Raw genomic sequence first — 23720 nt, forward strand, 5'->3', positions numbered from 1 at the left:
GCACAGGAGCTTTGTAATTGCAACGTGGCCTCCATCCTCCATTACAGCCTCTAAATGGCGCTCTGTCCCTTTGGTGGCTTGCCCTGTGCCCATATGGATCATGTGGGGCATTTTTGTACTCAGGGGAAATTACCCTACATGTTTTGCGCTCATTTTTTTTTAAACCCTTGTGGAAATGGAAAAAATCAAGGCTAGACCTTAAATGTAATTTTTTTTTTATTTTTACACTAAATCATTGACCTTGTCTTGATTTTTTTCACTTTAACAAGGAGTTAAAAGATTAAAAAAAACACAAAAAGTTTAGAGCAATTTCCCCTGAGTACGAAAATACCCCACATGTGGACATAAAGCGCCATGCGGGTGCAGGGTAAGCCTCCAAAGGGAAGGAGCGCCATTTGGCTTTTGGAGACTGGATTTGGCTGGAATGGATTTCGAGGGCCATGTTGCATGTAAAAGGCCTCTGTGTTACTAAGACAGTTGAAACTCCCCACAAGTGACCGCATTATGGAAACTACACCCCTTAGGGAATGTAACAAGGGGTGTAGTGAGCATATGGACCCCACTGGTGACGGGCACAAATGTGGAACAATGTGGCGTGAAAATTAAATATTACATTTTTTACACTATAATGTTGGTCTAGCCTTGATTTTTTTTTCATTTTCACAAGGGGTTAAAAGATAAAAAAAAAAAAAAAAATATCTGTAGAGCAATTTCTCCCGAGTACGTAAATACCTCACAAGAGGACTTAAAGCACCATGTGGGCGCAGGGCAAGCCTCCAAAGGGAAGGAGCGCCATTTGGATTCTGGAGGCTGGATTTGGCTAGAATGGATGATGAACACTGTGTCGCATTTACAGAGCCCTTGTGCTGCCAAAACACTGGAAACCCCCCAGTGACCCCATTCTGGAAACTACACCCCTCAAGGAATCTAACAAGGGGTGAAGTGAGCATATGGACCCCTTGATGACGGGCACATTTGTGCCGTGAAAGTGAAAAAAATTAATTTTTCACTTTCACGTCACATTGTTCCACATTTGTGCCCGTCACCAGTGGGGTCCATATGCTGACTGCACCCCTTGTTAGATTCCTTGAGGAGTGTAGTTTCCAGAATGGGGTCACTTGTGGGGGGTTTACAGTGTTTTGCCAGCACGAGGGCTTTTTAAATGCGATGTGGCCCTTGAAATCCATTCCAGTGAAATCCAGCTTCCAAAAGCCAATTGGCGCTCCTTCCCTTTGGAGGCTCGTCCTGCGCCCGCTTGGCACTTTATGTCCACATGTGGGGTATTTCCGTACTCAGGAAAAACTGCGCTACACGTTTTTTGGGTTGTTTTTCCTTTTATCCCTTTGTCAAAATGAAAAATTGTAGGCTAGAACGTTTTAGTGAAAAAAATATTTTTTTCTTTTTTCACGCCACATTGTTTTGAAAGTTTGTGAAGCACCTGTGGGGTCCAGATGCTCACCACACCACTTGTTACATTCCTTGAGGGGTGTAGTTTCCTAAATGGTGTCCCTTTTAGGGGTGTTTTTTTAATGTTTTGGTACTCCAGAGCCTCTGCCAATCTGAAGTGGTACAGTCAAAAATGACCAAATAACAGAGGCATTGAAATTCACTAGGCGCTCCTTTGTATCTGAGGCTTGTGGTTGCATCAAACAACACATTAGGGCCACATATAGGGTATTTCTATAAACTGCAGAAACGGGGCAATCAATATTGGGGTGCATTTCTCCAGTAATAGGTTGATAATTATGAAAGATATTGGATTACAATAAAAATCTATGCACAGAAAATTTAAATTTTTATTAACATGTATTAAAATTTTTATTAAAGTTTGGTATTGCCCCCCAAAAGTTATACAGTTATAAGGGCCCTATTACATGGAACAATTATCTTGCGAAAAATTGTTAAATCGTTCGAATTTAAACGACAATCGTTTAGTGTAACTGCAGGCAACAATCGAAAAATCGTTTGTATGTCATTGATCGTTGATTTAGATCTGAACCTAAAATTATCGTTAATCGTTCACTGTAATTCCACGTTCGTTCGCTCAAGTTCCGCGTTTTTTCACTAATCGTTCAGTGTAGTTGCACATTGTTCATTGTTTTTCTGGTATCAGAAGGAATAAACGATCCTAGTAATGATCGCAATAACGATAATAGTAACGATCGTAACTAACGATTATTGTTCTGTGTAATATAGTGAACGTTTTCAGGTTAACGATAAACAGGTTAACGTTAATAGTTAAAAAATCGCTCGGTTTAATAGGACCCTCAGTTAAAAGTCATCAATATACACTTATTACGGAAATGTTTATAAAGTGCTTTTTCCCCTGCACCCAGAGCTGTGCGGGCTGTGGCTGCTGGAGAGGATGATGGCAGGGGGACACTGAGGGACACAGGGCACTGGAGGGACACTAAGCATCCCTCTGCCATCATTCTCTCCAGCAGCCACAGCCCGCACAGCTCTGGGAGTCGGGTCGTGACATCACCATTTTATCCACGAAGTGACATCACCATGTTATTCAGGAAGTGACACCACCATTTTATCCAGGAAGTGACATCACCATGTTATCCAGGAAGTGAAGCCTTGATGCAGTAGTAAGTGCAGGGAAAAAGGCACTTTATAAGCATTTCCCGTAATATTGGTGATTTGTGTAACTTTTGGGGGGCAATACAATACTTTAATAAAAAATTTTGCCAGACTTCTCCTTTAATTCTAAGTAGAAGTGATTTAGAAAAATTACTATTGTACCCAGTGCTGCCTGTTGATCACTGTTCATACAACTACAGGTACACTATAAGTTGTAGGTAAAGTTTTTTTTTTTTTTTAAATGTGGCATGTTTTCAGTCGGGAAAGAATACAGGATGTAAAGTAGCTCTGGTGATCAGTTTAAAATCTTCCCCTGCCTCCCCACAGTGACAGAGAGGGCAGGACTGTTTCCAGGCTGCCCCAACCACTGCCATCCTTCTCTTTGCTCTCTCTGTGCCCTCAGACCCCCGGTCTCTGTGCCCGAGACAGCTGCCCCTAGTTACAGTTAGGCCATGTTCACACAATGTATGTTTTGCATAAATAACGTCCATTGTTACAATTTGCAGTGGCCCTGATTTATACAAAACATACATTGTATTTGAATGAATGGAATCTTGGCTGGAATGTATACACATAGGGGGAGATTTATCAAACGGTGTAATGTAAAATTGTCTCAGTTTCCCCTAGCAACCAATCAGATTCCAACTTTCATTTTTCAAAGAGTCTGTGAGGAATAAAAAGTGGAATCTGATTGGTTGCTAGGGGGAAACTAAGACAATTCTACTTTACACCAGTTTAATAAATTTCCCCCATAGTATATGCTCCGGCCGAATCCATCCAGCCGCACGAAAAACTGTCAGTTTTCTGCGGCTGTTATTCATTGAATAGCGGCCGCTCAGACATGCCACTTCACACAATGAAGCTTGTGGCTCTGGCCGCACACTCCATTGTGTGCAATAGTGAATTGGGATGTGGACATACAAGGTGCGCATGCATCCCAATTCAACAGAAATTAAGATCATCCGGCTGGTACTGCAGTGCCGGCCAGAATGATCTTCAGTAACACCGGCCGTTCTGTGACCTTGCCTGGTCATAGAACAGCCGGAGTTTTATGCAGTCGGAACATGGCCTTAAAAAAAGACCATCAAGTTCATCCAAGGAGGGGATGGATGGAGGGAGGGGGCATGGATAAAGGGAAGTTATATCCATAGGATCCACCGCAGCCATCACTCCATTCATTTCTTTTGGGCATGTAGCCTAAAAATCTGATGTGAATAAGGGCCCATGTACACTAAGTATATCTAGATGAAAACTACAGCGATGATGATGATGATGATGATGATGATGTCTGGGGGGCACATATTTTCTTGAATTAACTTTATTAACTTTCTATTCCAGGTATAAGGCAAAAACTTCCTCCACCAAGTGAGAATGACAACCTAAAGTACATTATAGCAGCCGTTATCATAATTGGCATCATCACTGTCTTCTTTGTATACTTTGGCTGTAGGAGGAAAAGAAAAATGTGTGGATTGAGTAAGTAAATGTGACTGCAAATCTGCTGGTGATCACTGGAATATAGCATAACACCAATTTATGTCATTTCTTTTACCTTATGTATTGCTGTGGTAAATCACTTAAAGGGGGTTTCCAGCTTTTGAACATAAATGGAATTCTTAAACAGGATGAATGAAATGGGTTATCCAGGCTTTGAATAACATGGCTATTTTTTCCCCCAGAAACAGCACTGCCCCTGTCCTCAGTTTGGGTCTAGTATTGCAGCTCAGTCCCATTGAAGTAAAAGGTGGTGATTTTTAATATAACACTCACAACTTGTAGGAAGGGCTGGCACTGTTTTTAGCAGTTTTTTCTAATCTTTTTCTAACCCTTCCAAATAAGATAAGCAAAACAAAACAGTTATCAACACACACAACATTTATCAATTTAATTGATAACAGTATAACCCTGTAAACAGGGTTGTATGCTAGAGACAAAAAATCGTCAGTGTCAGGCAGCTGGGGGACTTTGCAGATTCCTCGGGTTGTAATAACAACAGATCAGCTCGGCAACTCTGATTCCTGAATTTTATTAGGGACCAACTCCGACTTCAGCTCCTTCATAAATGGCCACTGTGTTTGTGCAGTGAATGCAGCCAGTCTCCAGCCACTATGTCCTGAAGAACTCAGAACTAGACCATTCTGCTTCAGGCGGCATATTCTACAGATCTGCAGGGGGCAGCATAATGTTCCCCCTGCTTTCATTTTAGTTAAGTTTCACTTAACAAAAAGGACAGCAGCCACTGCCCTGCAGCCGCTCGCTTGTCCCACCCCAGCCATCCAGCCACCAACAGGGAAATGCAGAAAACTGGGAAAAGAAAAACTGTTCACAGTGCCAGATACCTGTGATATAGAGGCAGTAGCGGTCTTTGGCACCATGCACCCTAAGCGATCGCTTGGGGCCCCCAACATCCAGGGGGGCCCCCACGCCCTGCTCTTCTCTTGTGCTCAAGACCACTAGACAGGGCCGCTGATCGCTCGCTGCTGTTATCTGAACTGTAACTATGAGCACTCGTAATGAGCGCTCACAGTTACATGCAGCAGCAGCAGCACTGACAGGGCGGGAGCCATTTGCTCCCTTCCTGTCAGTCACTCTTGTGGCCACAGGAAGTGTTTTACCTGCGGTCACAAGTGCCCGCTCTGTTCTTGTGGTGTAGGTACTGCAGTGACATCACTGGAGCATCGGCGCCAGCAGAAGGGGAGCGCAGCCTCTTGTGACTGCAGGGAAAACCCTTGCGGCCACAAGAGTGAAGAGAAGAGGAGACGCCCGGACCCAGGTGAGTATAAGTGTTTGTTTTATTGTGTTATATACTATATGGGAGGGGGAGCACACAGGGGCATGTGTAACTGGGGGAGCGCAAAGCGGGGGTCTATATAAATGGGGGGAGCACACAGTGGGGCTATATAACGGGGAAGACACGGGGGGCTATATATAACGGAGAGCACACAGGGGAGCTATAGACTACTGGGGCTTCACAGAGGGGTCAATATACTACTTGGGTCAGCGCACAGGGGGTCTATATACTACTTGGGGCAGCAGAATGGGGTCTATATGCAACTGGGGGAGCACACAGGAGGTCTATAGCCAAATGGGGGAGCACACTGGAGGGCTATATATTACTGGGGGAGCGCACAGGGGTCTATATACTACTGGGGTAGCACACAGGGGGTCTATATACTACTGGTGGGGCACACAGGGGGTCTATATACTACTGGTGGGGCACACATGGGGTCGATATACTGCTGAGGCACACAGGGGGTCTATATACTACTGGGGAACACACAGGAGTCTATATACTACTGGTGGGGCACATAGGGGGTCGATATACTACTGAGGCAGCACACAGGGGTCTATATATAACTGGGGATCACACAGGGGTCTATATACTACTGGTGCAGCACACAGAGGGTCTATATACTACTGGAGGAGCACACAGATGTTCATATACTACTGGTGGGGCACACAGGGGGTCTATATACTACTGGGGGAACACACAGAGGGTCTATATACTACTCGTGGGGCACACAAGGGGCCCATGTACTACTGGAGGCAGCACACATGGGGTCTATATATAACGGGGAGCACACAGGTGGTCTATATATAACTGGGGGAGCACACAGGGGGTCTATATATAACTGGGAGCAGCACACAAGGGGTCTATATACTGCTGGAGGAGCACATGGTAGTCTATATACTATTTGGGGAGCACACAGGGGTCTATATATAACTAGGGGCACACAGGGGTCTATATACTACTGGGGCAGCACACAGGGGGTCTATATACTATAAAAACGTATTAAGAGTGTCCTTGCCCCCCTTTCCAGATAATGATGTGGTGTTTATCTGGAAAGGGGGCAAGGACACTCTTAATACGTTTTTAAATAATATTAATAAAAATAGTTTTTATCTCACTTTTACCCCCGAGTACAGTCAAACAGAGATACACTTTTTAGATTTAACTATCTACATCCAGGATAACCAAATTTTAACTAAAACTTATTATAAACCAACTGATAGCAATAGTTTTATTGATAGAAATAGTTGTCATTTACCTAGCTGGCTACTAAACATTCCCAAGGGCCAATTCATCAGATTGCGTAGAAACTGTACTTCAAAAGAGCAATATACAAAGGAAGCAATACAACTCCAAGGAAAATTTGCCTCTTAAGGATATGAGGTTGCAAAAATGCAACAAACTGCCCTAGAAATAGGGGAGAAAAATAGAGATGAATTTTTGCAAGACAAAAACACAAGGATAAAAGAAAATATGGTGACAAAAGAAAACGAAAAATATATAAAAATTCCCATTATTACCACATACAGTAAAGATAGTCATAAATTCAAACAAATAGTACAAAAACACTGGGACATTTTAAAGAATGATAAAGTAATAGGAGATAAATTGCCTGAAAAACCCAACTTTATTTTTAAAAAGGCGCAGAATCTGGAAAACTTAGTAGCCCCCACCATAAAACGATATAACAAAGGAGGGGAAAGTAACAGAGCAACACAGGGACAGTTGGGGGAGAAGAATGGTTTCTTTCCTTGCAAAAGCTGCAAACCATGCAGAACAGCAGGTAAACAAACTATAATCACTTCAATCCAAGAAGGAGACATGACAGTTCAAATCCGCAAACACATCACTTGCAAAAGTAGAGGAGTTATATACTACATTAAATACCCGTGTGGAAAACTCTACATAGGAAGGACAAAAAGATCATTAAATGTACGTATAACAGAGCATATATACATTATTGAAAGAAAATTCATGGGCCATCCTCTTTCTAAACATTTTACGGAGCAACATTCCGGATCTTTTAAACATGCACAATTTGCAGGAATAGAAATAGTAGCGCCGAATTGGAGAGGTGGTAATTATGTTGAAAAAATGTCTAGGACAGAAACAGAATATATTTTAAAATTTAATAGCCTCATACCTCACGGTCTGAACGCGGATTTAGAACTCTTTGCGTTTTTAAATTGAATGTTCAGAGATCAACATGTACATTTTCTGAAGGGAGAAGGAAATGTTCTAAATAAATAGGGGAGAATTTAAGTGAGACATATGGATCATGCCGTGAGATAGCGGTATTAACCTATATATGGAGGGCCACTTATGTATCTTTCCCGAAAAAACATTGAAATAATCATGAATTGAGAACTTACAACGGATCATTAGTAACAGCAAAGGAGAAACCAGCCTGTTTGGTGAACACTACTCACCTCAACATAGCTGGTAAAGGAGGAGGAATGATAGGTGGAGTAGTCAATATAAGGAGGAAGCACTGGAGCCTGTCCCATCTCTGACGAGGGCGACCGCAAGCTCACTGAAACGCGTTAGATGTTTTTCCCCACATCGGCCTCCGTATCCACCAAAGTGACGTCACTCAACTGTGGATTCCTCCGGATCTACTCCACTACGTCGGGTGTAAGGTAGCAGCAGAGCCACCGGCCGGGGCTCGCTCCCGACCCCGATAAAAGGGACATCTACGTTCTTCTCCAATCCTTTAGGACTACATCATTTACAGTTAAACCGCAAAGTATGAATATGTGAAACAGACATCATCACGGCGCAAGACAGGTAGGAACATCGGTACCATCTAACCAGCTATATATCATATAGTGCTGTGTACCTTGTTATCGTAACAGCTGATTGTATATACCTGGGGCCATCACCGGTCTTTAATGATAACCACCTTTGATACATTTGAATTTATTTGCTTCACGCCATATCATCATTAGAAGACACTACATTCCCTCAGTTACTATAGCGCTATAGATCGTCTTGGTATTTTGTTTTTTAAATAATATATATCAAATTAATATATAATATTTGACCAGCTATTCCTGTCTGTTCCGGGCTTTGTCTCCATCTCCCTGCTGTCCCAAAGCAATCCTATGTAATGACACTGCCACAGTCTGTGCCCTGTCCTGTGTAACACCCAGTACAATGTCACCATGTTTTCCTACAGTAACAATAAGGGCAGCAACACCTCATGCTCATCAAATCGCTAATTTCCGTGCACTTCTCTCATCTTTAATAGTGATTTACAGGTTAGCCATAGTGATATACAGGTCAGCTATAGTGATATACAGTTCAGACATAGACCTAGATTTATCAGCTCTCTGTCCACACTCGTGAATCATCACGGCCCCACAGGAACTACCCACTCAGCCAGTCAGTGACTACAGCTGTCCTGTCTCACTCACTGATTGGCTGAGTGTGCATTTCTTGTGGGGTCGTGACATCACAGGATCAGGAGCCTGGTGAGGGACCATGAGCGGTGACGCTGCATTGCGTCCCCCTGGATTTTTCACTGTTGCCCAGAATACCCCTTTAATTTCTGCCTCTCTCTCTATAACACACAGCTTGTTGTAGCCATAGCACATGCACACACGCACACACACACACACACACACACACACACACACAGCCTGCTGCAGCCATAGTGCGCACCCACACACACACACACACAGCCTGCTGAAGCCATAGCAGATATACATACACACAGCCTGCTGCAGCAATAGCACACACACACAGCCTGTTGCAACCAAAGCACGCACACACACACACACACACACACACACAGCCTGCTGCAGCCATATCAAAAACACACAGCCTGCTGCAGCCATAGCACGCACACACACACACACAGCTTGCTGCTGCCATAGCGGATACACACAGCCTGCTGCAGCAATAGCACACACACACACACACAGCCTGCTGCAGCCATAGCAGATACACACATGCACAGCCTGTTGCAGCCATAGCACACTGAAGAAAATCATACAATTTTCTCCTAGAGAGAAAACACCACATTGAGGACAGAGTTTCCTGCTACACTTCTTATGGCTTCTTCACAAATACAATCATTCAGCATCCAGGAAGAGAACAGCACAGATCTCTCCTCGCACAATGGACTCTTTCAGCTCAGAAACAAACTGCCAAAAAGGGACTGCCAACTTTTCCCCGACCACCTTATTTAATAGGGCCAGTGCTTTATTACTCATGTATAGTGGAAACTAAATGTATGTGAGAAAGGTTTTGTTTCCTGGTTTTAAAAATAAGGGGCTTAGATTAATAGGACATAAATTTTGTTGAGGAACATTTATAAAATTCATCAGAAAATTCTATTATAAAAATTTGAAAGAATTTTTTAAAGCTGTCAGGAGCCAATCTGGACCACTCATCCACCAATTAAGTATGTGAAAGCTAGTTAAATGCTGCTGCCAGTTTTGACAGCATCTAAATGGCTAAATAACCATCACGGGTGATCGATCCGCCCTGGCTATTAGCGACCGTCCCCAGCTGCTGACAGCAGGTGGAATTTGCTGAGTATGGAGCTGGCTCAAGTCCCTTGTTCGCTCCACACACCCTTAAATGGCCCTATGAAGAAAATACTCATCATAGGTCATTAATGAGTTAAAGTGAAATTCCAGCATCAGAAAGTTATCACCTCAAGGTATATTACCTACTAATAGAGTGTCATGACTAATAATACTTGCTTTTGCGTGGTTTCACATGATTCAACCATGACAGGAAGTTGAAGGTAGAAGAACTACAAAATGAGTATTGTCTTCCTCTCTCCTTAGAAAGCCCATTATCCTTTGAGGACAAAGAGAGCTTTGGCTGGATCTTGTGTCTCTTGAGCTCTAGCCCCACCCCATGAGTGATATTGTGTAAACCAGGAGATGAAGGATGGTAACTGCAGGAGCTAAAGATGTTGCAGTACCGCTAAATGACTTATCACTGGGCCTTAGTGGCAGATAGTTCTCCTCAAGTCACAACACATGGCTGTTAATATTTTCCTAGTATTCCCTCCTACAGTGTGAAACTTAAATAAGCATTCCACTTTTGTTTTGTTTTTCTTCACCACCAGAAAGCTGACACATATACTTACCATTGATAATCGGTTTGCCGCAACACAGTTTTATTCCAGTTTTATGTTGCTGTTCAGGTCCTGCTGGCAGTAATGTCACGTTTCTTCTGACCCCTCTTCTTTCCTGTAAGTCAGGGTATCAAATGCATCTCTATGAGAGCGCTGTCATAAAGGTGCATTGGAAACCCTGTCTTCTGGCCTCCTTAGCTGTGGGCCAATCGGCAAAGATGTCACATGGGCGCCATCGAGATTTGAATGGCACCATAGTGAGATCATACAATCTTCAATCAATTTATGTTCCACTTTCAATTTCTTTCCCCCACTGTCAATTGATGGGGTCATCAGGAAGTATTTGGAAATGAGTTATAGGTAATCTTCAATGACTGTCTTTATGCACTGGTTCCACAAGGTATACTGTTTTGGAGTAACTAGATGGAAGGTTCATTTGGAAGATATCAATCACAATGCCAAGTCTGGCGGACACAGTGAAGCCCCAGTTTAGACCTGCTTTGGGTTCTTATTTTATTAAAAGTGAGGAGCAAAAACTGCCTGCATTTTATAACAACATTCACACTCTATACAAGCTGCAGAGTATTTCACATGGGAGGGAAGTACGGGCAACTCCTGATATTCTTGGCAAAAAAACGTAATTCTGTTATTGTTGTTGTTTTTATTTCTTACCTGATCCACTTGAAACCCCTGAACCCAAAGGCAGAAATCTGTATCAGAGCCCCCTCACTTGCCATTTTGAGCTTACGGGATCTCATTGGTGGTGCAGGTGTTCAGATAGGCTCCCCAAGACACAGTCACAGAGGGTCGATCTGTTATCAAGGCACCCGTTATCAGTTGTCAAATTATGGTAGGCATGGCAACTGAGGTAGTCTGGTTACTGTTCTTTGTCCTGGCCAAAAAGTGAATGTAGAATGAGTAAGCAAATAACTTGTAGAGTTATTAAAGATAATATCTGAATTGTGTAAAATTGTTTTTGACAGCATCATCCCGGCGCCATGGTGAACCTGCAAACACAATGGACTCAAACAACCTCCCCGAGACGTATGTATTCCTTTAATAATATATACCCCATATTGCATTCAGCATATAACCTCCATTGAGATATATGGCACATCTAAAATGTTGGGCCTGTGGCTGAATGTTTCGGTTGTTTACGGCACACATAAGGGCTCAGGCTCAACATTGGGATTTGGAATTAGAGGGAATTTTCTTACCTTCATCCTCAGTGCCATTTTCGGTAAATGTTCATTTTATTCAATGTATAAGTTGGATGGTTTTGATGCAAATTAAGTGGAACTGCTGCCTTTAGTGCATCGATTGCCCCCGCCCCTCTAGAAAGGTCAAATATTTCCTATGCATAGAGCAACATTAAGCTCCTGGATGCTAATTTTAAACTATGTAGCAGGGCCCCCAATTATGAGTAGAAGCAAGGAGCATCAAAGGGCAACCACAATTGATGCATCCCTATGGTTATGTCCTGTCTATGGAAATGTTGGGAAATGCCTCCATTTCCTTGTGCTAAGATTCAACACTCCTACGCTTACTGATTAAATTTTTTTTTTTATATACTGTATGGTTAGGGGGTTGCTGTAATAATAGAAAAGAAGTGATACTCACCTACCCTGATGCCCCTTAGCTGTGATTTGGACAGCTCCAAGTGCCTACTCTTCAAGGCTCCTTTTTGGTTTCCATGATGTAGTGACTCCACAGAGCCTAGAAACCATCTAAATGGCAGCTGTGGGTGACTGGGGTAGATGATAAGTATCACCAACCTATGTTTATAACATTCCCAGCCATGCTCCTAGTAGGAACACTCACTGGCGATAATTAACATGTAAAAAGGGTCCGTTGAATGAGAAACCTCTTATTTTTCTTCAGATTTCAATAATTGTGGGAGCATTCATTTCATTGCTAGTTGGATGCACATCTTCCTGTGTATACAGGAATATGTGGCCCACTATGATGAAATTAAAGGGGTTGTCTGACCATGGCCCCTTTAAGCACTATGCCCAGTGAGGGCGTGAATGGAAAAAAATAACATGCAATTAGCTCCCTGGCTCCCACACCACACTTGATATGCCACTTTAGTCCCTATTGTGTGGCTTCTGGGTTTGGGAACGTAATGTAGCAAGTCCTCTAAGCTATTCAGTGGCTGAAGCGGTGTCGCCCCTCTGTCACTGAATGGCTAAGTGGGCCTGCTATGTCACGTCTCTGAATCCAGAAGTGGCCACACAATGGAGAATGTAGCTGCGTAGTTTGGGCAGCAGCATAAGAACCAGGGAGGTAAGTGTGTGTGTGTGTGGGGGGGTTCACTTACCCCCTCTCCAGGCAAAGCACTTGAAGGAGTCCTGGCTGAACAAACCCTTTTGCCTATCAGTGAATGTAAAAGGGCCTTTGGTTCTATTAATTGATGCAGTCTCAAACAAAGAATTAAACTTTATTAACTGACAATTTCCTAATAAAAAATAAGTAAAAAATTGCAGTTTCATATTTTCTCATTTTGAATTTAAAAATGTTACCATCAATATCTAATTTTTGATCTGTTTTTTTGTTGTCAGAGGGGAACTTCTATCCATTGGAAAAGAAGCAGAAGTCAACGTCTCTTGACTAAGCAACAGACATTTTCTTCAATGTCATTTCAAAAGCACTCTATTGGATACAAAACTGACCCCTGTTTTCTTTATACTGTCAATCTTCCAATGGTTTCTCAGAAGTATCTATATTTTTAGTAACCCTTGGAAGTTCAAACCTTACTGACAGAAATTTCTCCCACCCAACACTATGGTGACTGGAGCCAGGATGGATTTTCGTGTTCACATACAATTTATTTTGGTAGTATAATGATTTGAGTTCTTAAATGTGGCTGCCTTTCTATGTATTAGGGTGTTCTTACAGAGTGGGCATATAAAGGATGGAAATAAGACCAACCTATCAACAAAAAAGACAGCGTTTTAATTATGCCTCCTTATGAAAAGAACAAGTTTTCAAAAATATCCAGTTTGAGCAATTTTAATGTTTGATCATTAGAAATTGTTTTGTGGACCATCCTGCAGCTGAATTTCCAATAATCTGTAAACTGAAGGGTTTAACATGTACAAACTGGATTTTTCTCTAGCTATTGAATGTATATTGTGTATATATAGTCTACTACTAGACTACTAGGTGCACAAGTGCAATGTATTTCTGTAGATAAGCTTTGGTTTTGCCATTTACAAGCTTTTACGAACAAATCACATAGGTTAGGGCTAAGGGTGGCAGGGTTTATTATTTATTTTTTTTGTATTTTTTTTATAACTGACTTTTTATCTTTTTTATCATTTTTGTTTTATATATAACTGTTAAATAATAAAATAAAGGGATTAAAATTAGGGAATGGCAAGCACTTTAAGCTCTCTATGTTTTTTGTTACAGTATGATTCCTATGCAGTGGGAAGTAGTACTGCCCCCCCCCCCCCCCCCTACTCTTGTCATTCTTCCACTTTGACTTGTTCTTATTTTAAAAGGGTTTTTCCCAGGAAAAAATGTCAGTATATATCTATAGGGCTGTCAATATTTGACCTGTAGGGATGCCGTATCGGCTCTATACCTTGTTTGGCCGAAGTCAGGGTATTACACTTATTCAATTCAATAGAAGCGGAGGCTTCAGTACCCTTGTGCCAAACCTATATTTTTCCAGCTACGTTCTCAGTGAAGTGTGGGTACTGAACAGCTGATCGGCGAGGGTGCCCCACTGATCATCTGGAAAAAAAGCCTTTAAGATTGCACTGTAGAGCTTAAAGTTCAATGGTAACACTGTACTGTGTTTTATTACGCTTTTTTACCACAACACCCTGATTCGGTGCTTTACTGTTCCACAAGTCATGTGCTCCACTGTGACCTTTCTGTTTCATGACCTTGTAACTGCTAAGTTGATAACTCTGTGAATAGTCATACGCAATTGTTATACTCATTTAATTTCCATAAAACAGAATTGTGCATGTGCCCAGTGTCATTTAACAGCCAAGCTCATCATGTAACCTGTAAAATTTGCATTTTGACCTGAAACATGTGAATTTTCAAGCCTTTACTGATCTACTATCAGAACTTATTTGTTCTGATAACTTGTTAATATACTTTGTTGCTTCTTCTGCAGTATTGTAAGTATTTTTTGAAGGTACTGTTTAAAGCATTTTTGTACTTCAACCAGTTATGAAGTTTGTATTGGACATGAAGGCAATCTGTTAGATGTTTATACTTTCAAAACAGATGGTTCCATATAGATTATGGAGTTAAAACATAGGTTGCACTAGAAATTTTTTTAAAATAAAACAAATAAAGTTCTGTAGTAGCTTGGATAGTGTTATCGCAAGTGTCCAAGAGGTGAAGCCTTCATGCTAAGTGCTCTGATCACCTCCTTGGTTTTACCTCTGAGCCCACAGTGATAGATCTACTGTCCAATCAAGAGATCACAAGGCACTTGGAGCTGAGAGGAGGAGCCAGGGAAGTGCACAGGGTCAACCTCTTGGACACTTGCCATAGCAGTGCCTGAGACACTACAAAAATCTTATAAGGCATGCAACCCCTGCCACCAGATTTGTATATGTGTTAACTCCCTATCCTTTATACAGAACTGTCAGCATTTCTCAGGTCTTACAACCAGACAATTAGGCAATTTGAAGTGATGTAAATCTGCCCTTTAACATTGCTGCCTGTATTTTCTTTAATGTTTGTTTAACTTGTATTTATATTGTTCAGTGTTTGTAATGTATTACCTTTTGTAATATTTATGGAAAGAAATATTGTCAGAAGTTTGGTTGAGATATATTGAATAAGGCTGGAATCACACTGGTGTTCTAGTGATAGTAGAAAGCTATAGGACAGGAGTAGCTGAGGAGACTTAGATGTTGCATTATAGGAAAAATATATCTTTCTGCATTTAAGAGTCCAGTGGGCAGTCCTTCCTCAGTGATTGACCACTGTCTGTGTAGGCACCCACTGGACTCCTAAGGATTTAAAAAGGACCTCTAGGTACACCCTGTTTTACGGTTTATGCATATGCCCTACAATTTCTGAGGTATGTAGGTTTATAGATTGACAATTCAGTTGGGCATGAACTTCATTTTAAAAATGAATATCAAGTGATTATATAGTCAGGGGGTTCTCATATACATGCCTCTAACTGTACAATCACACCCATCACCTGATATTCACCAATATTCTCTATTATTTAAATTAAGTTCACGCCTAAAGGACTAAGGGGGACATTTATGAAGTCCGGCGTTTTATACGCCGGACTTATAAATGTCCCCGCATCTCCGGCGCTACGGAGATTTATGTGGAGTCGGACCGCCTCTGCATAAATCCCGTGCGCGTCGGTGCGCACAGCCGAAAACCTACGCCACCTGAAAGGTGAAGTAGGTTTTTGGCGTATCATTGCGCCGAAAAAATGTTAAATCGCGCGGACTCTGAGTCCGCGCCCCCCCGTAACGCCCCCTCCACACCCCCTCCCCGCCCCCCTGGCGTACTCGGCGGGAAGTGCGGATATGCGAATATTTTATTCGCAAATCGGCCATTTGCGAATAAAAAAATATGCAAATCGGCACTTTCCGCCGAAAATCATCCGTACGCCGGATGATACATGTCGCCCTAAGAGTATAAACCCACATATCTCACCAAGGGGAAGGCGTAGCAAGAAACTGTAAACAGGTGTAGGAATAGGAAACCCTAAGCTATTTAATAATTGTATACATCCGGAGGGGCTGAGTGAATTGATATACAGATTCTACAATGTTCAACATATCAGACATGTTGAAAAAGAAAAGTTTGCTTGTGTTCAGTCACAATCAATATATTGAAAAAACATTAATGTGAAGGCAGCCTAACAGGAACAAAAAGTTCACATAGATGGAAACCACTTGGGATGATACAGGATTTACGCTATGTTCCTACTTGAGGAACCTAGCGAAGAAAGTCGACGGTCTCGCTAAATAGATGGCCACTAATAATGATCATGTTCTATTTAATGAGACGCTCACCTTCCTCTGCTATGTTGCCAAAGTGGGAACATAGCCTAAGTGTTTTTTGACAATCCGTTTTTTTCATTTTAGTATACATTATATATACCTTTTAAGTAAAGTTTTCTGTAATTTAATTTTTGTAATAAAACTATTTAACTGATTTAGTTTTGTGTTTTCTTTATTTATTATAATAATTTATTATCATTATTTTAGCTATTAAGTGCTGATTTGGTGCTATGCTTTTTCTGAAACCAGGCCGAAAGAGGACCCACATACAATCACTGGTCTTGCATCTAACTGGATAGCCAAGCTTTTTTTTTTTTTTTTTTGCCCATATCATACACAATCATCATCATTAATCCAACAGTGCCATGTGCTTTATTCCAGCGCATGCATGAATTTCATTACTGTAACTGTGTCATGTAATCATCAGCCTGACCCACAGCAAATCCCAGTGCTTAGGAAGTGTTATGTCCTGGGTGAGCTGACTTTCTGTGAACTACAGGATTACTTTGTCACTTATAAGATATATATTCTGTATAGAAGGTGAACAATAGATGAGATTTTTCTGTTGTACAATAGGGTTGCAAAGGCAACATTTCTCAACTGTTAAAGGGTATTCTCATTCCAGCTTGTAACAGGGATAATAATCTGATAACTGGGGTCAAAATGCTAGGACCCCCTGCCAAACCCAAGAACTCAGCATTTGGTGGCCCCACAGAGAAGGAATGGAGCACAGGAGTGGCCGCACAGACACGGTGAGCACTCCTATTATTGCAGGAACGATTCCATTTGCGTTCAAGATGGATAGGGATAACATGCTCAGATTGGAAAACCTTTTTAAGAAAAGCTCGAAAAAGACAATTGGATACTTATAGACCCCTCATGCTCCACTTGGAACCCAGTAATAGCACCCAGTGAACTATTAACCTCTTCAAGACCCAGGACGTAACTGTACGTCCTGGGTAGGGGAGATCAGAGGGGGGTTTACCCCACTCTGAACTGCCACAATCCCATCTGCTATTAATAGCCCAGGGCTGCGGCATTTAGCGGGCACAGTCTGATTGCCGTGCCCGCTAATGAGCCATTTAGATGCAGCTGTCAAAACTGACAGCTGCATCTAAATAGCTGTTTGTCCCCCCAATTGGGATGAGATTGCGGAGGGGCGATCCGTTCAACATATCTGGCCGGGCCTTAACGTTGGAATGGTGCTGATCCCGGCTCGGTATTCTACTGATCTGGTCTGGTCTGCAGCAGACCAATAGAGCATCGATCTAATAGATTGATGCTCTATTATATACACAGCATTCATATTGTTGTGCAAAAAAAAATAATAAAGTTTTTGCATTAATAAAAAATTTCCTCCCCTAACAAAAAATTTAAATCACCCCCCTTTTTCAATTTTTTAAAAAAAAATGAATAAACATTTGGTATCACTGCGTGCGTAATCGACCAAACTATTAAATTATCACATTCCTGATCTCACACAGTATATGGCATAAGCGCACAAACCCTCAAAATTACTGATTTTTTGTCACATCAAATCCAGAAAAATTGTAATAAAAAGTGATCAAAATAGTTGCATATATGCAAACAAGGTACAGATAGAAAAGACAGATCATGGTGCAAAAAATGACACCTCACACAGCCCCATAGACTAAAGCATTAAAGCGTGGTAAAAGAGAAATTTAAAGGAGCATTTAGGTTTTTAAAAAGGTTTTAATTTTTTAAAAGCCATCAAACAGAATAAAAGTTATACAAGTTACGTATAAAGAAATGCATTTTCCATTTCACTGCACAGATTTTTTTTTTCGGTTTCACAGCATATTTTATGGAAAACTGCCACTGCATGGTACAATTAGTGGTGCAAAAAATAAGGGTTTGTGTGGGTCTGTAGGTAAAAAAAAAAAAAAGGAAGTGCTACGGCCTTTAAAGACGAGGAGGAAAAAACAAAAGCGCAAAAACGAAAATCTGCCCAGTTCTGAAGGGGTTAAGATGGTTTCTGTCTTCACTGCTCCCAGTGACTTGGTATTATAGACAGCCAGCACCCAGTGACTTGGTATTATGCACACTCTGCATCCAGTGACTTGTTAAAATGCACAACAGGCACCCAGTTACTTAGTATACTTTACAGTGGCTTCACAGCTCCCACTGAGAACCACCAACAATCTACTCTCCTATCCTCTCCTCTCTGTCCATATCTCTTTGTATTTCTCTCCCTGCTCTGACTGCTTCAACCTGCTCTTAACAACACACACAGCATACTGCCAGCCTCCAGGAAGTAAATTACCCTATAGACAGGGGGAGGGGGAGGTGCTGACATCACAGTGGAGCTTGCAGGTGATTGGACGCCCATGGATAATCCCTTGCTCTGTAAGCTAACATGTGCGGCCGTACTGTATAGTTTGGGGGTCCTGTATACCTGTACTGTATAGTTGGGGAGTCCTGTGTACCTGTACTGTATAGTTTGGGGGTCCTGTATACCTGTAGTATATACTGTACTATATAGTTGGGGGTTCTGTATACCTCCTGGTCACCTAATGTACCTGCGTGCCAAATTTGGGGTCAAGCAGTTCAAGCATTCAGAAGTCTATAGAGAGCTAACAGACAGACATTCATTTTTATTACATATATGTATACTTTAGCTTTGTAGACCAGCAAGCTTACTATATGTTGGGGTTGAGAGCAGGGGCGTACTTAGAAATGGCTGGGCCCCATAGCAAACTTTCAATTAGGCCCCCCTCTCGTCCAACCACTATGCCATCAACACACCCATCTCTGCAAAGGTTCTGTACTTCATATAAATTACAGGCAGTTATATTAAGTGACTCACAGGGGATGTCTTCTCTGATCAGAGTTGTTTTCTTCTTCGCCTGCCCTGGGCCATTATGGGAATTTCTCTGAGCCACGAATCCACAGAATCTGCCAGACAAACATATTGGGCTCCTCACTCTGGCACCATCCTTATCTCTATACTAACTGCACATCTGTATTGGCCCCTTTGTGCCCTCATTTAGTGGGTAGCCCTGACACTATGTGATCCCCCTCATAGTATTATCCCTCTCTATGTAGCCGCCTTATACTCTTCCATATAGATGGCCCCATGTGCATCTCCTTGAGAGCCCCCATGTGTAGTCCCCCTATTGTAGATGACACCCTCTGTGCATCCCCTATAGTATATGGCCCTCCTCTCTGTAGCCCCTCCTTAAAGATGGCCCCTCTGTGTAGTCCACTATAGTAGATGCCCCCCACTGTGCATCCCCTATTGTATACGCCCCCCTTTGTTGTCCTCCTTATAGATGGCCCCTTTGTTGTCCCTCTTATAGATGCCCCCCTCTGTGTAGTGCCCCTTATATATGGCCCCTTTGTGTAGTCTCCCTTATATATGGCCCCCCTCTGGGAAGTCTCCCTTACAGACAGCCCCCCTTTGTGTATCCCCTCTTATAGATGACTTCCTCTGTGTAATCCCCCTTACAGATGCCCCCCCCCCGTGTTGTCCTCCTCTGCCCCCTTATAAATTGCCTCCCCATGTTGTCCCCCTTATAGATGCCTCCCTTATGTTGTCCCTCTTAAAGATGCCCCCTTGTGTTGGCGCCTTTATAGATGCCCCCCCCTTGTGCTGGCGCCCTTATCAATGCCCCCCCTTGTACTGGCCCCTTTATAGATGCCTTTCCTTTTGTTGGCTCCCTTTTATATGCCCCCTTGTGTTGGCCCCCTTATAGATCCCCCCTTGTGTTTTCCCCCTTATAGCTTCCCCCTTATGCTTTCTGCCTTATACAATAGCTCCCATGTTATAGGTGCCCCCTTATGTTCTCCCCCTTATAGCTCCCCCCTTATGATTCCCCCCTTACAAATGCCCCCTCTGCAAGGCAGCTAAAAAGAAAAAAAAATAACTCACCTAACAACTCGCTCCCCCGTCGCAGCTCTATTGTGCTCTCAGCTCCCTGGAGGTCTCTCATGTATTCCCGGGCAGTGCAGCCTCGGTGACCTCCGGGGCTGGTACTTCAGGCACAGGGAGCATCGCTTACCTACGGAAGTCAGCTCCAGCACACCGAGCTCCCTGTTACCTGCGCTGCCTGGGGATAGGATGGGGCGGTCCCGTCCTATCACCGGGCAGCGCAGGTACCAGGGAGCTCAGTGTGCATCGGCGGCCGGGACTTCCGGCAGAGGGAACGCGTGTTAGCGATGCCCCCTGTGCCGGAAGTACCAAACCTGGCGATCACCAAGCCTGCGCTACCCGGGACACCCCCGCCACTAATCGCATCCCAAACAACTGCAGCACCAGGGAGACCTGCTCGGCCGCCGGGTACTGCAGGCATTGTCCGCCACTGGTTGAAAGTTGTTTTTACATATATAACAGGGTAATGTTAGTGAGCCATTGTTTCTGCTGAGGTTGACAAGCACCAGGTAAACATGTCTTGGGATCACACACAGAAATGTAAAGGTGACCAGGTTCTCACCATCCTATGATACTGTATATATATATATATATATATATATATATACTAGAAAATGTACCCGGCGCTGCCCGGGTATAAAGTGTCAGTGTGTTAATTAGATTTGTTCTAAGGTGCCCAGGAGGCCAAGCTAAAGGTATTGTTTCATCTGAGTTAATCAGTGGAATTAGTGTATACCTGTAGTGCATAGTTGGAGGGGTTCTGTATACCCACAATGTATAGTTTTTAGGGGTCTCGCATATCTGTAGTGCATAGTTGGGGGGGGGCTGTATACCTATAGTGTATAGTTGAGGGAGGTCCTGTATACCTGCAGTGTACAGTTGGTGAAGGTCCTGTATACCTGTACTGTATAGTTCGGGGGTCCTGTATACCTGTAGTATATAGTTGGTGCTGTATACCTGTAATGTATAGTTGATGGAGGTCTTGTATACCTGTAGTTTATAGTTTGAGGGTCCTGGATACCTGTAGTGTATAATTGGTGGAGGTCTTGTATACCTGTAGTATATAGTTCGGGGGTCCTGTATACCTGTAGTAAATAGTTTGAGGGTCCTGTATAACTATAGTATACAGTTGGTGGAGGTCCTGTATACCTGTAGTGTATAGTTTGGGGTCCTATATACCTGTAGTATATAGCTGGTGGAGTTCCTGTATACCTGTAGTATATTTGGGGTCCTGCATACTTGTAGTATAGAGTTGGTGAAGGTGCTGTATACCTGTATTATAGAGTTGGTGTAGGTGCTGTATACCTGTATTATAGAGTTGGTGTAGGTCCTGTATACCTGTAGTGTATGGTTTTGAGGTCCTGTATACCTGTAGTATATAGTTTGGGGTCCTATATACCTGTAGTATATAGTTGGTGGAGTTCCTGTATACCTGTAGTGTATAGTTTTGGGGTCCTGTATACCTGTAGTGTATAGTTTGGGGTCCTGTATACCTGTAGTATATAGTTGGTGGAGGTCCTGTATACCTGAAGTATATAGGTGGTGGAGGTCCTGTATACCTGTGGTATATAGTTTTGGGGTCCTGTATACCTGTAGTGTAAAGTTTGGGGTCCTGTATACCTGTAGTATATAGTTTTGTGGAGGTCCTGTGCACTTGTAGTGCATAGTTTTGGGGTCCTGTATACCTGTAGTGTCCTGTATACCTGCAGGGTTGTATTTACCCGTATGGCAGTGTTATTCAGTCACAGTGTGTCGGTATTGGTCATGTCTGGTATAGCGGTGTTATCCAGTCACAGTATGGCGGTATTGGTCAGGTCTGGTGTGGCGGTGTTATCCAGTCACGGTATGGTGGTATTGGTCAGGTCTGGTTTAGCGGTGTTATCCAGTCACAGTATGGCAGTATTGGTCAGGTCTGATATGATGGTGTTATCCAGTCACAGTATGGTGCTATTGGTCAGGACTGGTGTGGCGGTGTTACCCAGTCACAGTTTGCCGGTATTGGTCAGGTCTGGTATGGCAGTGTTATCCAGTCACAGTATGGCGGTATTGATCAGGTCTGGTATGACAGTGTTATCCAGCACAGTATGGTGGTATTGGTCAGGTCTGGTATGGCAGTGTTATCCAGTCACAGTATGGCGGTATTGGTCAGGTCTGGTATGACAGTGTTATCCAGCACAGTATGGCGGTATTGGTCAGGTCTGGTGTGGCGGTGTTACCCAGTCACAGTATGGCGGTATTGGTCAGGTCTGGTGTGGCGGTGTTACCCAGTCACAGTATGGCGGTATTGGTCAGGTCTGGTATGGAGGTGTTATCTAGTCACAGTATGGCGGTATTGGTCAGGTCTGGCAGTGTTATCCAGTCACAGTATGGCGGTATTGGTCAGGTCTGGTATGACAGTGTTATCCAGCACAGTATGGCGGTATTGGTCAGGTCTGGTGTAGCAGTGTTACCCAGTCACAGTAGGAGTAGGGGGTCCTGTATATACATGTACTGTATAGATGGAGTAGGAGGTCCTGTATATACATGTACTGTATAGATGGAGTAGGGGGCCCTGTATATACATGTACTGTATAGATGGAGTAGGGGGTCCTGTATATACATGTACTGTATAGATGGAGTAGGGGGTCCTTTATATACATGTACTGTATATATGGAGTAGGGGGTCCTGTATATACATGTACTGTATAGATGGAGTAGGGGTCCTGTATATACATGTACTGTATAGATGGAGTAGGGGGTCCTGTATATACATGTACTGTATAGATGGAGTAGGGGGTCCTGTATATACATGTACTGTATAGATGGAGTAGGGGGTCCTGTATATACATGTACTGTATAGATGGAGTAGAGGGTCCTGTATATACATGTACTGTATGGATGGAGTAGGGGGTCCTGTATATACATGTACTGTATAGATGGAGTAGGGGGTCCTGTATATACATGTACTGTATAGATGGAGTAGGGGGTCCTGTATATACATGTACTGTATAGATGGAGTAGGGGGTCCTGTATATACATGTACTGTATGGATGGAGTAGGGGGTCCTGTATATACATGTACTGTATGGATGGAGTAGGGGGACCTGTATATACATGTACTGTATAGATGGAGTAGGGGGTCCTGTATATACATGTACTGTATAGATGGAGTAGGGGGCCCTGTATATACATGTACTGTATAGATGGAGTAGGGGGTCCTGTATATACATGTACTGTATAGATGGAGTAGGGGGCCCTGTATATACATGTACTGTATAGATGGAGTAGGAGCTCCTGTATATACATGTAGTGTATAGATGGAGTAGGGGGTCCTGTATATATATGTACTGTATAGATAGAGTAGGGGGCCCTG

General features: G+C 42.8%; 1 protein-coding gene across 3 annotated transcripts in view; it reads left to right on the forward strand.

Moving 5' to 3' along the window:
• CD86 (CD86 molecule) overlaps positions 1 to 16631 on the forward strand; it is a 92816-nt gene extending 76185 nt beyond the window's left edge. For all 3 annotated transcript variants that reach the window (XM_069945676.1, XM_069945675.1, XM_069945674.1), the window contains 3 exons: positions 3925 to 4062; positions 11456 to 11516; positions 13034 to 16631. In XM_069945676.1, the coding sequence (XP_069801777.1) occupies positions 3925 to 4062; positions 11456 to 11516; positions 13034 to 13082 (248 nt within the window). In that variant the 3' untranslated portion in view covers positions 13083 to 16631. The remainder of the gene's footprint in view (positions 1 to 3924; positions 4063 to 11455; positions 11517 to 13033) is intronic.
• The last annotated feature ends 7089 nt before the right edge of the window (positions 16632 to 23720 follow it).

This window comes from Dendropsophus ebraccatus, chromosome 11 (assembly GCF_027789765.1).
Source record: "Dendropsophus ebraccatus isolate aDenEbr1 chromosome 11, aDenEbr1.pat, whole genome shotgun sequence".
Taxonomy (NCBI): domain Eukaryota; kingdom Metazoa; phylum Chordata; class Amphibia; order Anura; family Hylidae; genus Dendropsophus; species Dendropsophus ebraccatus.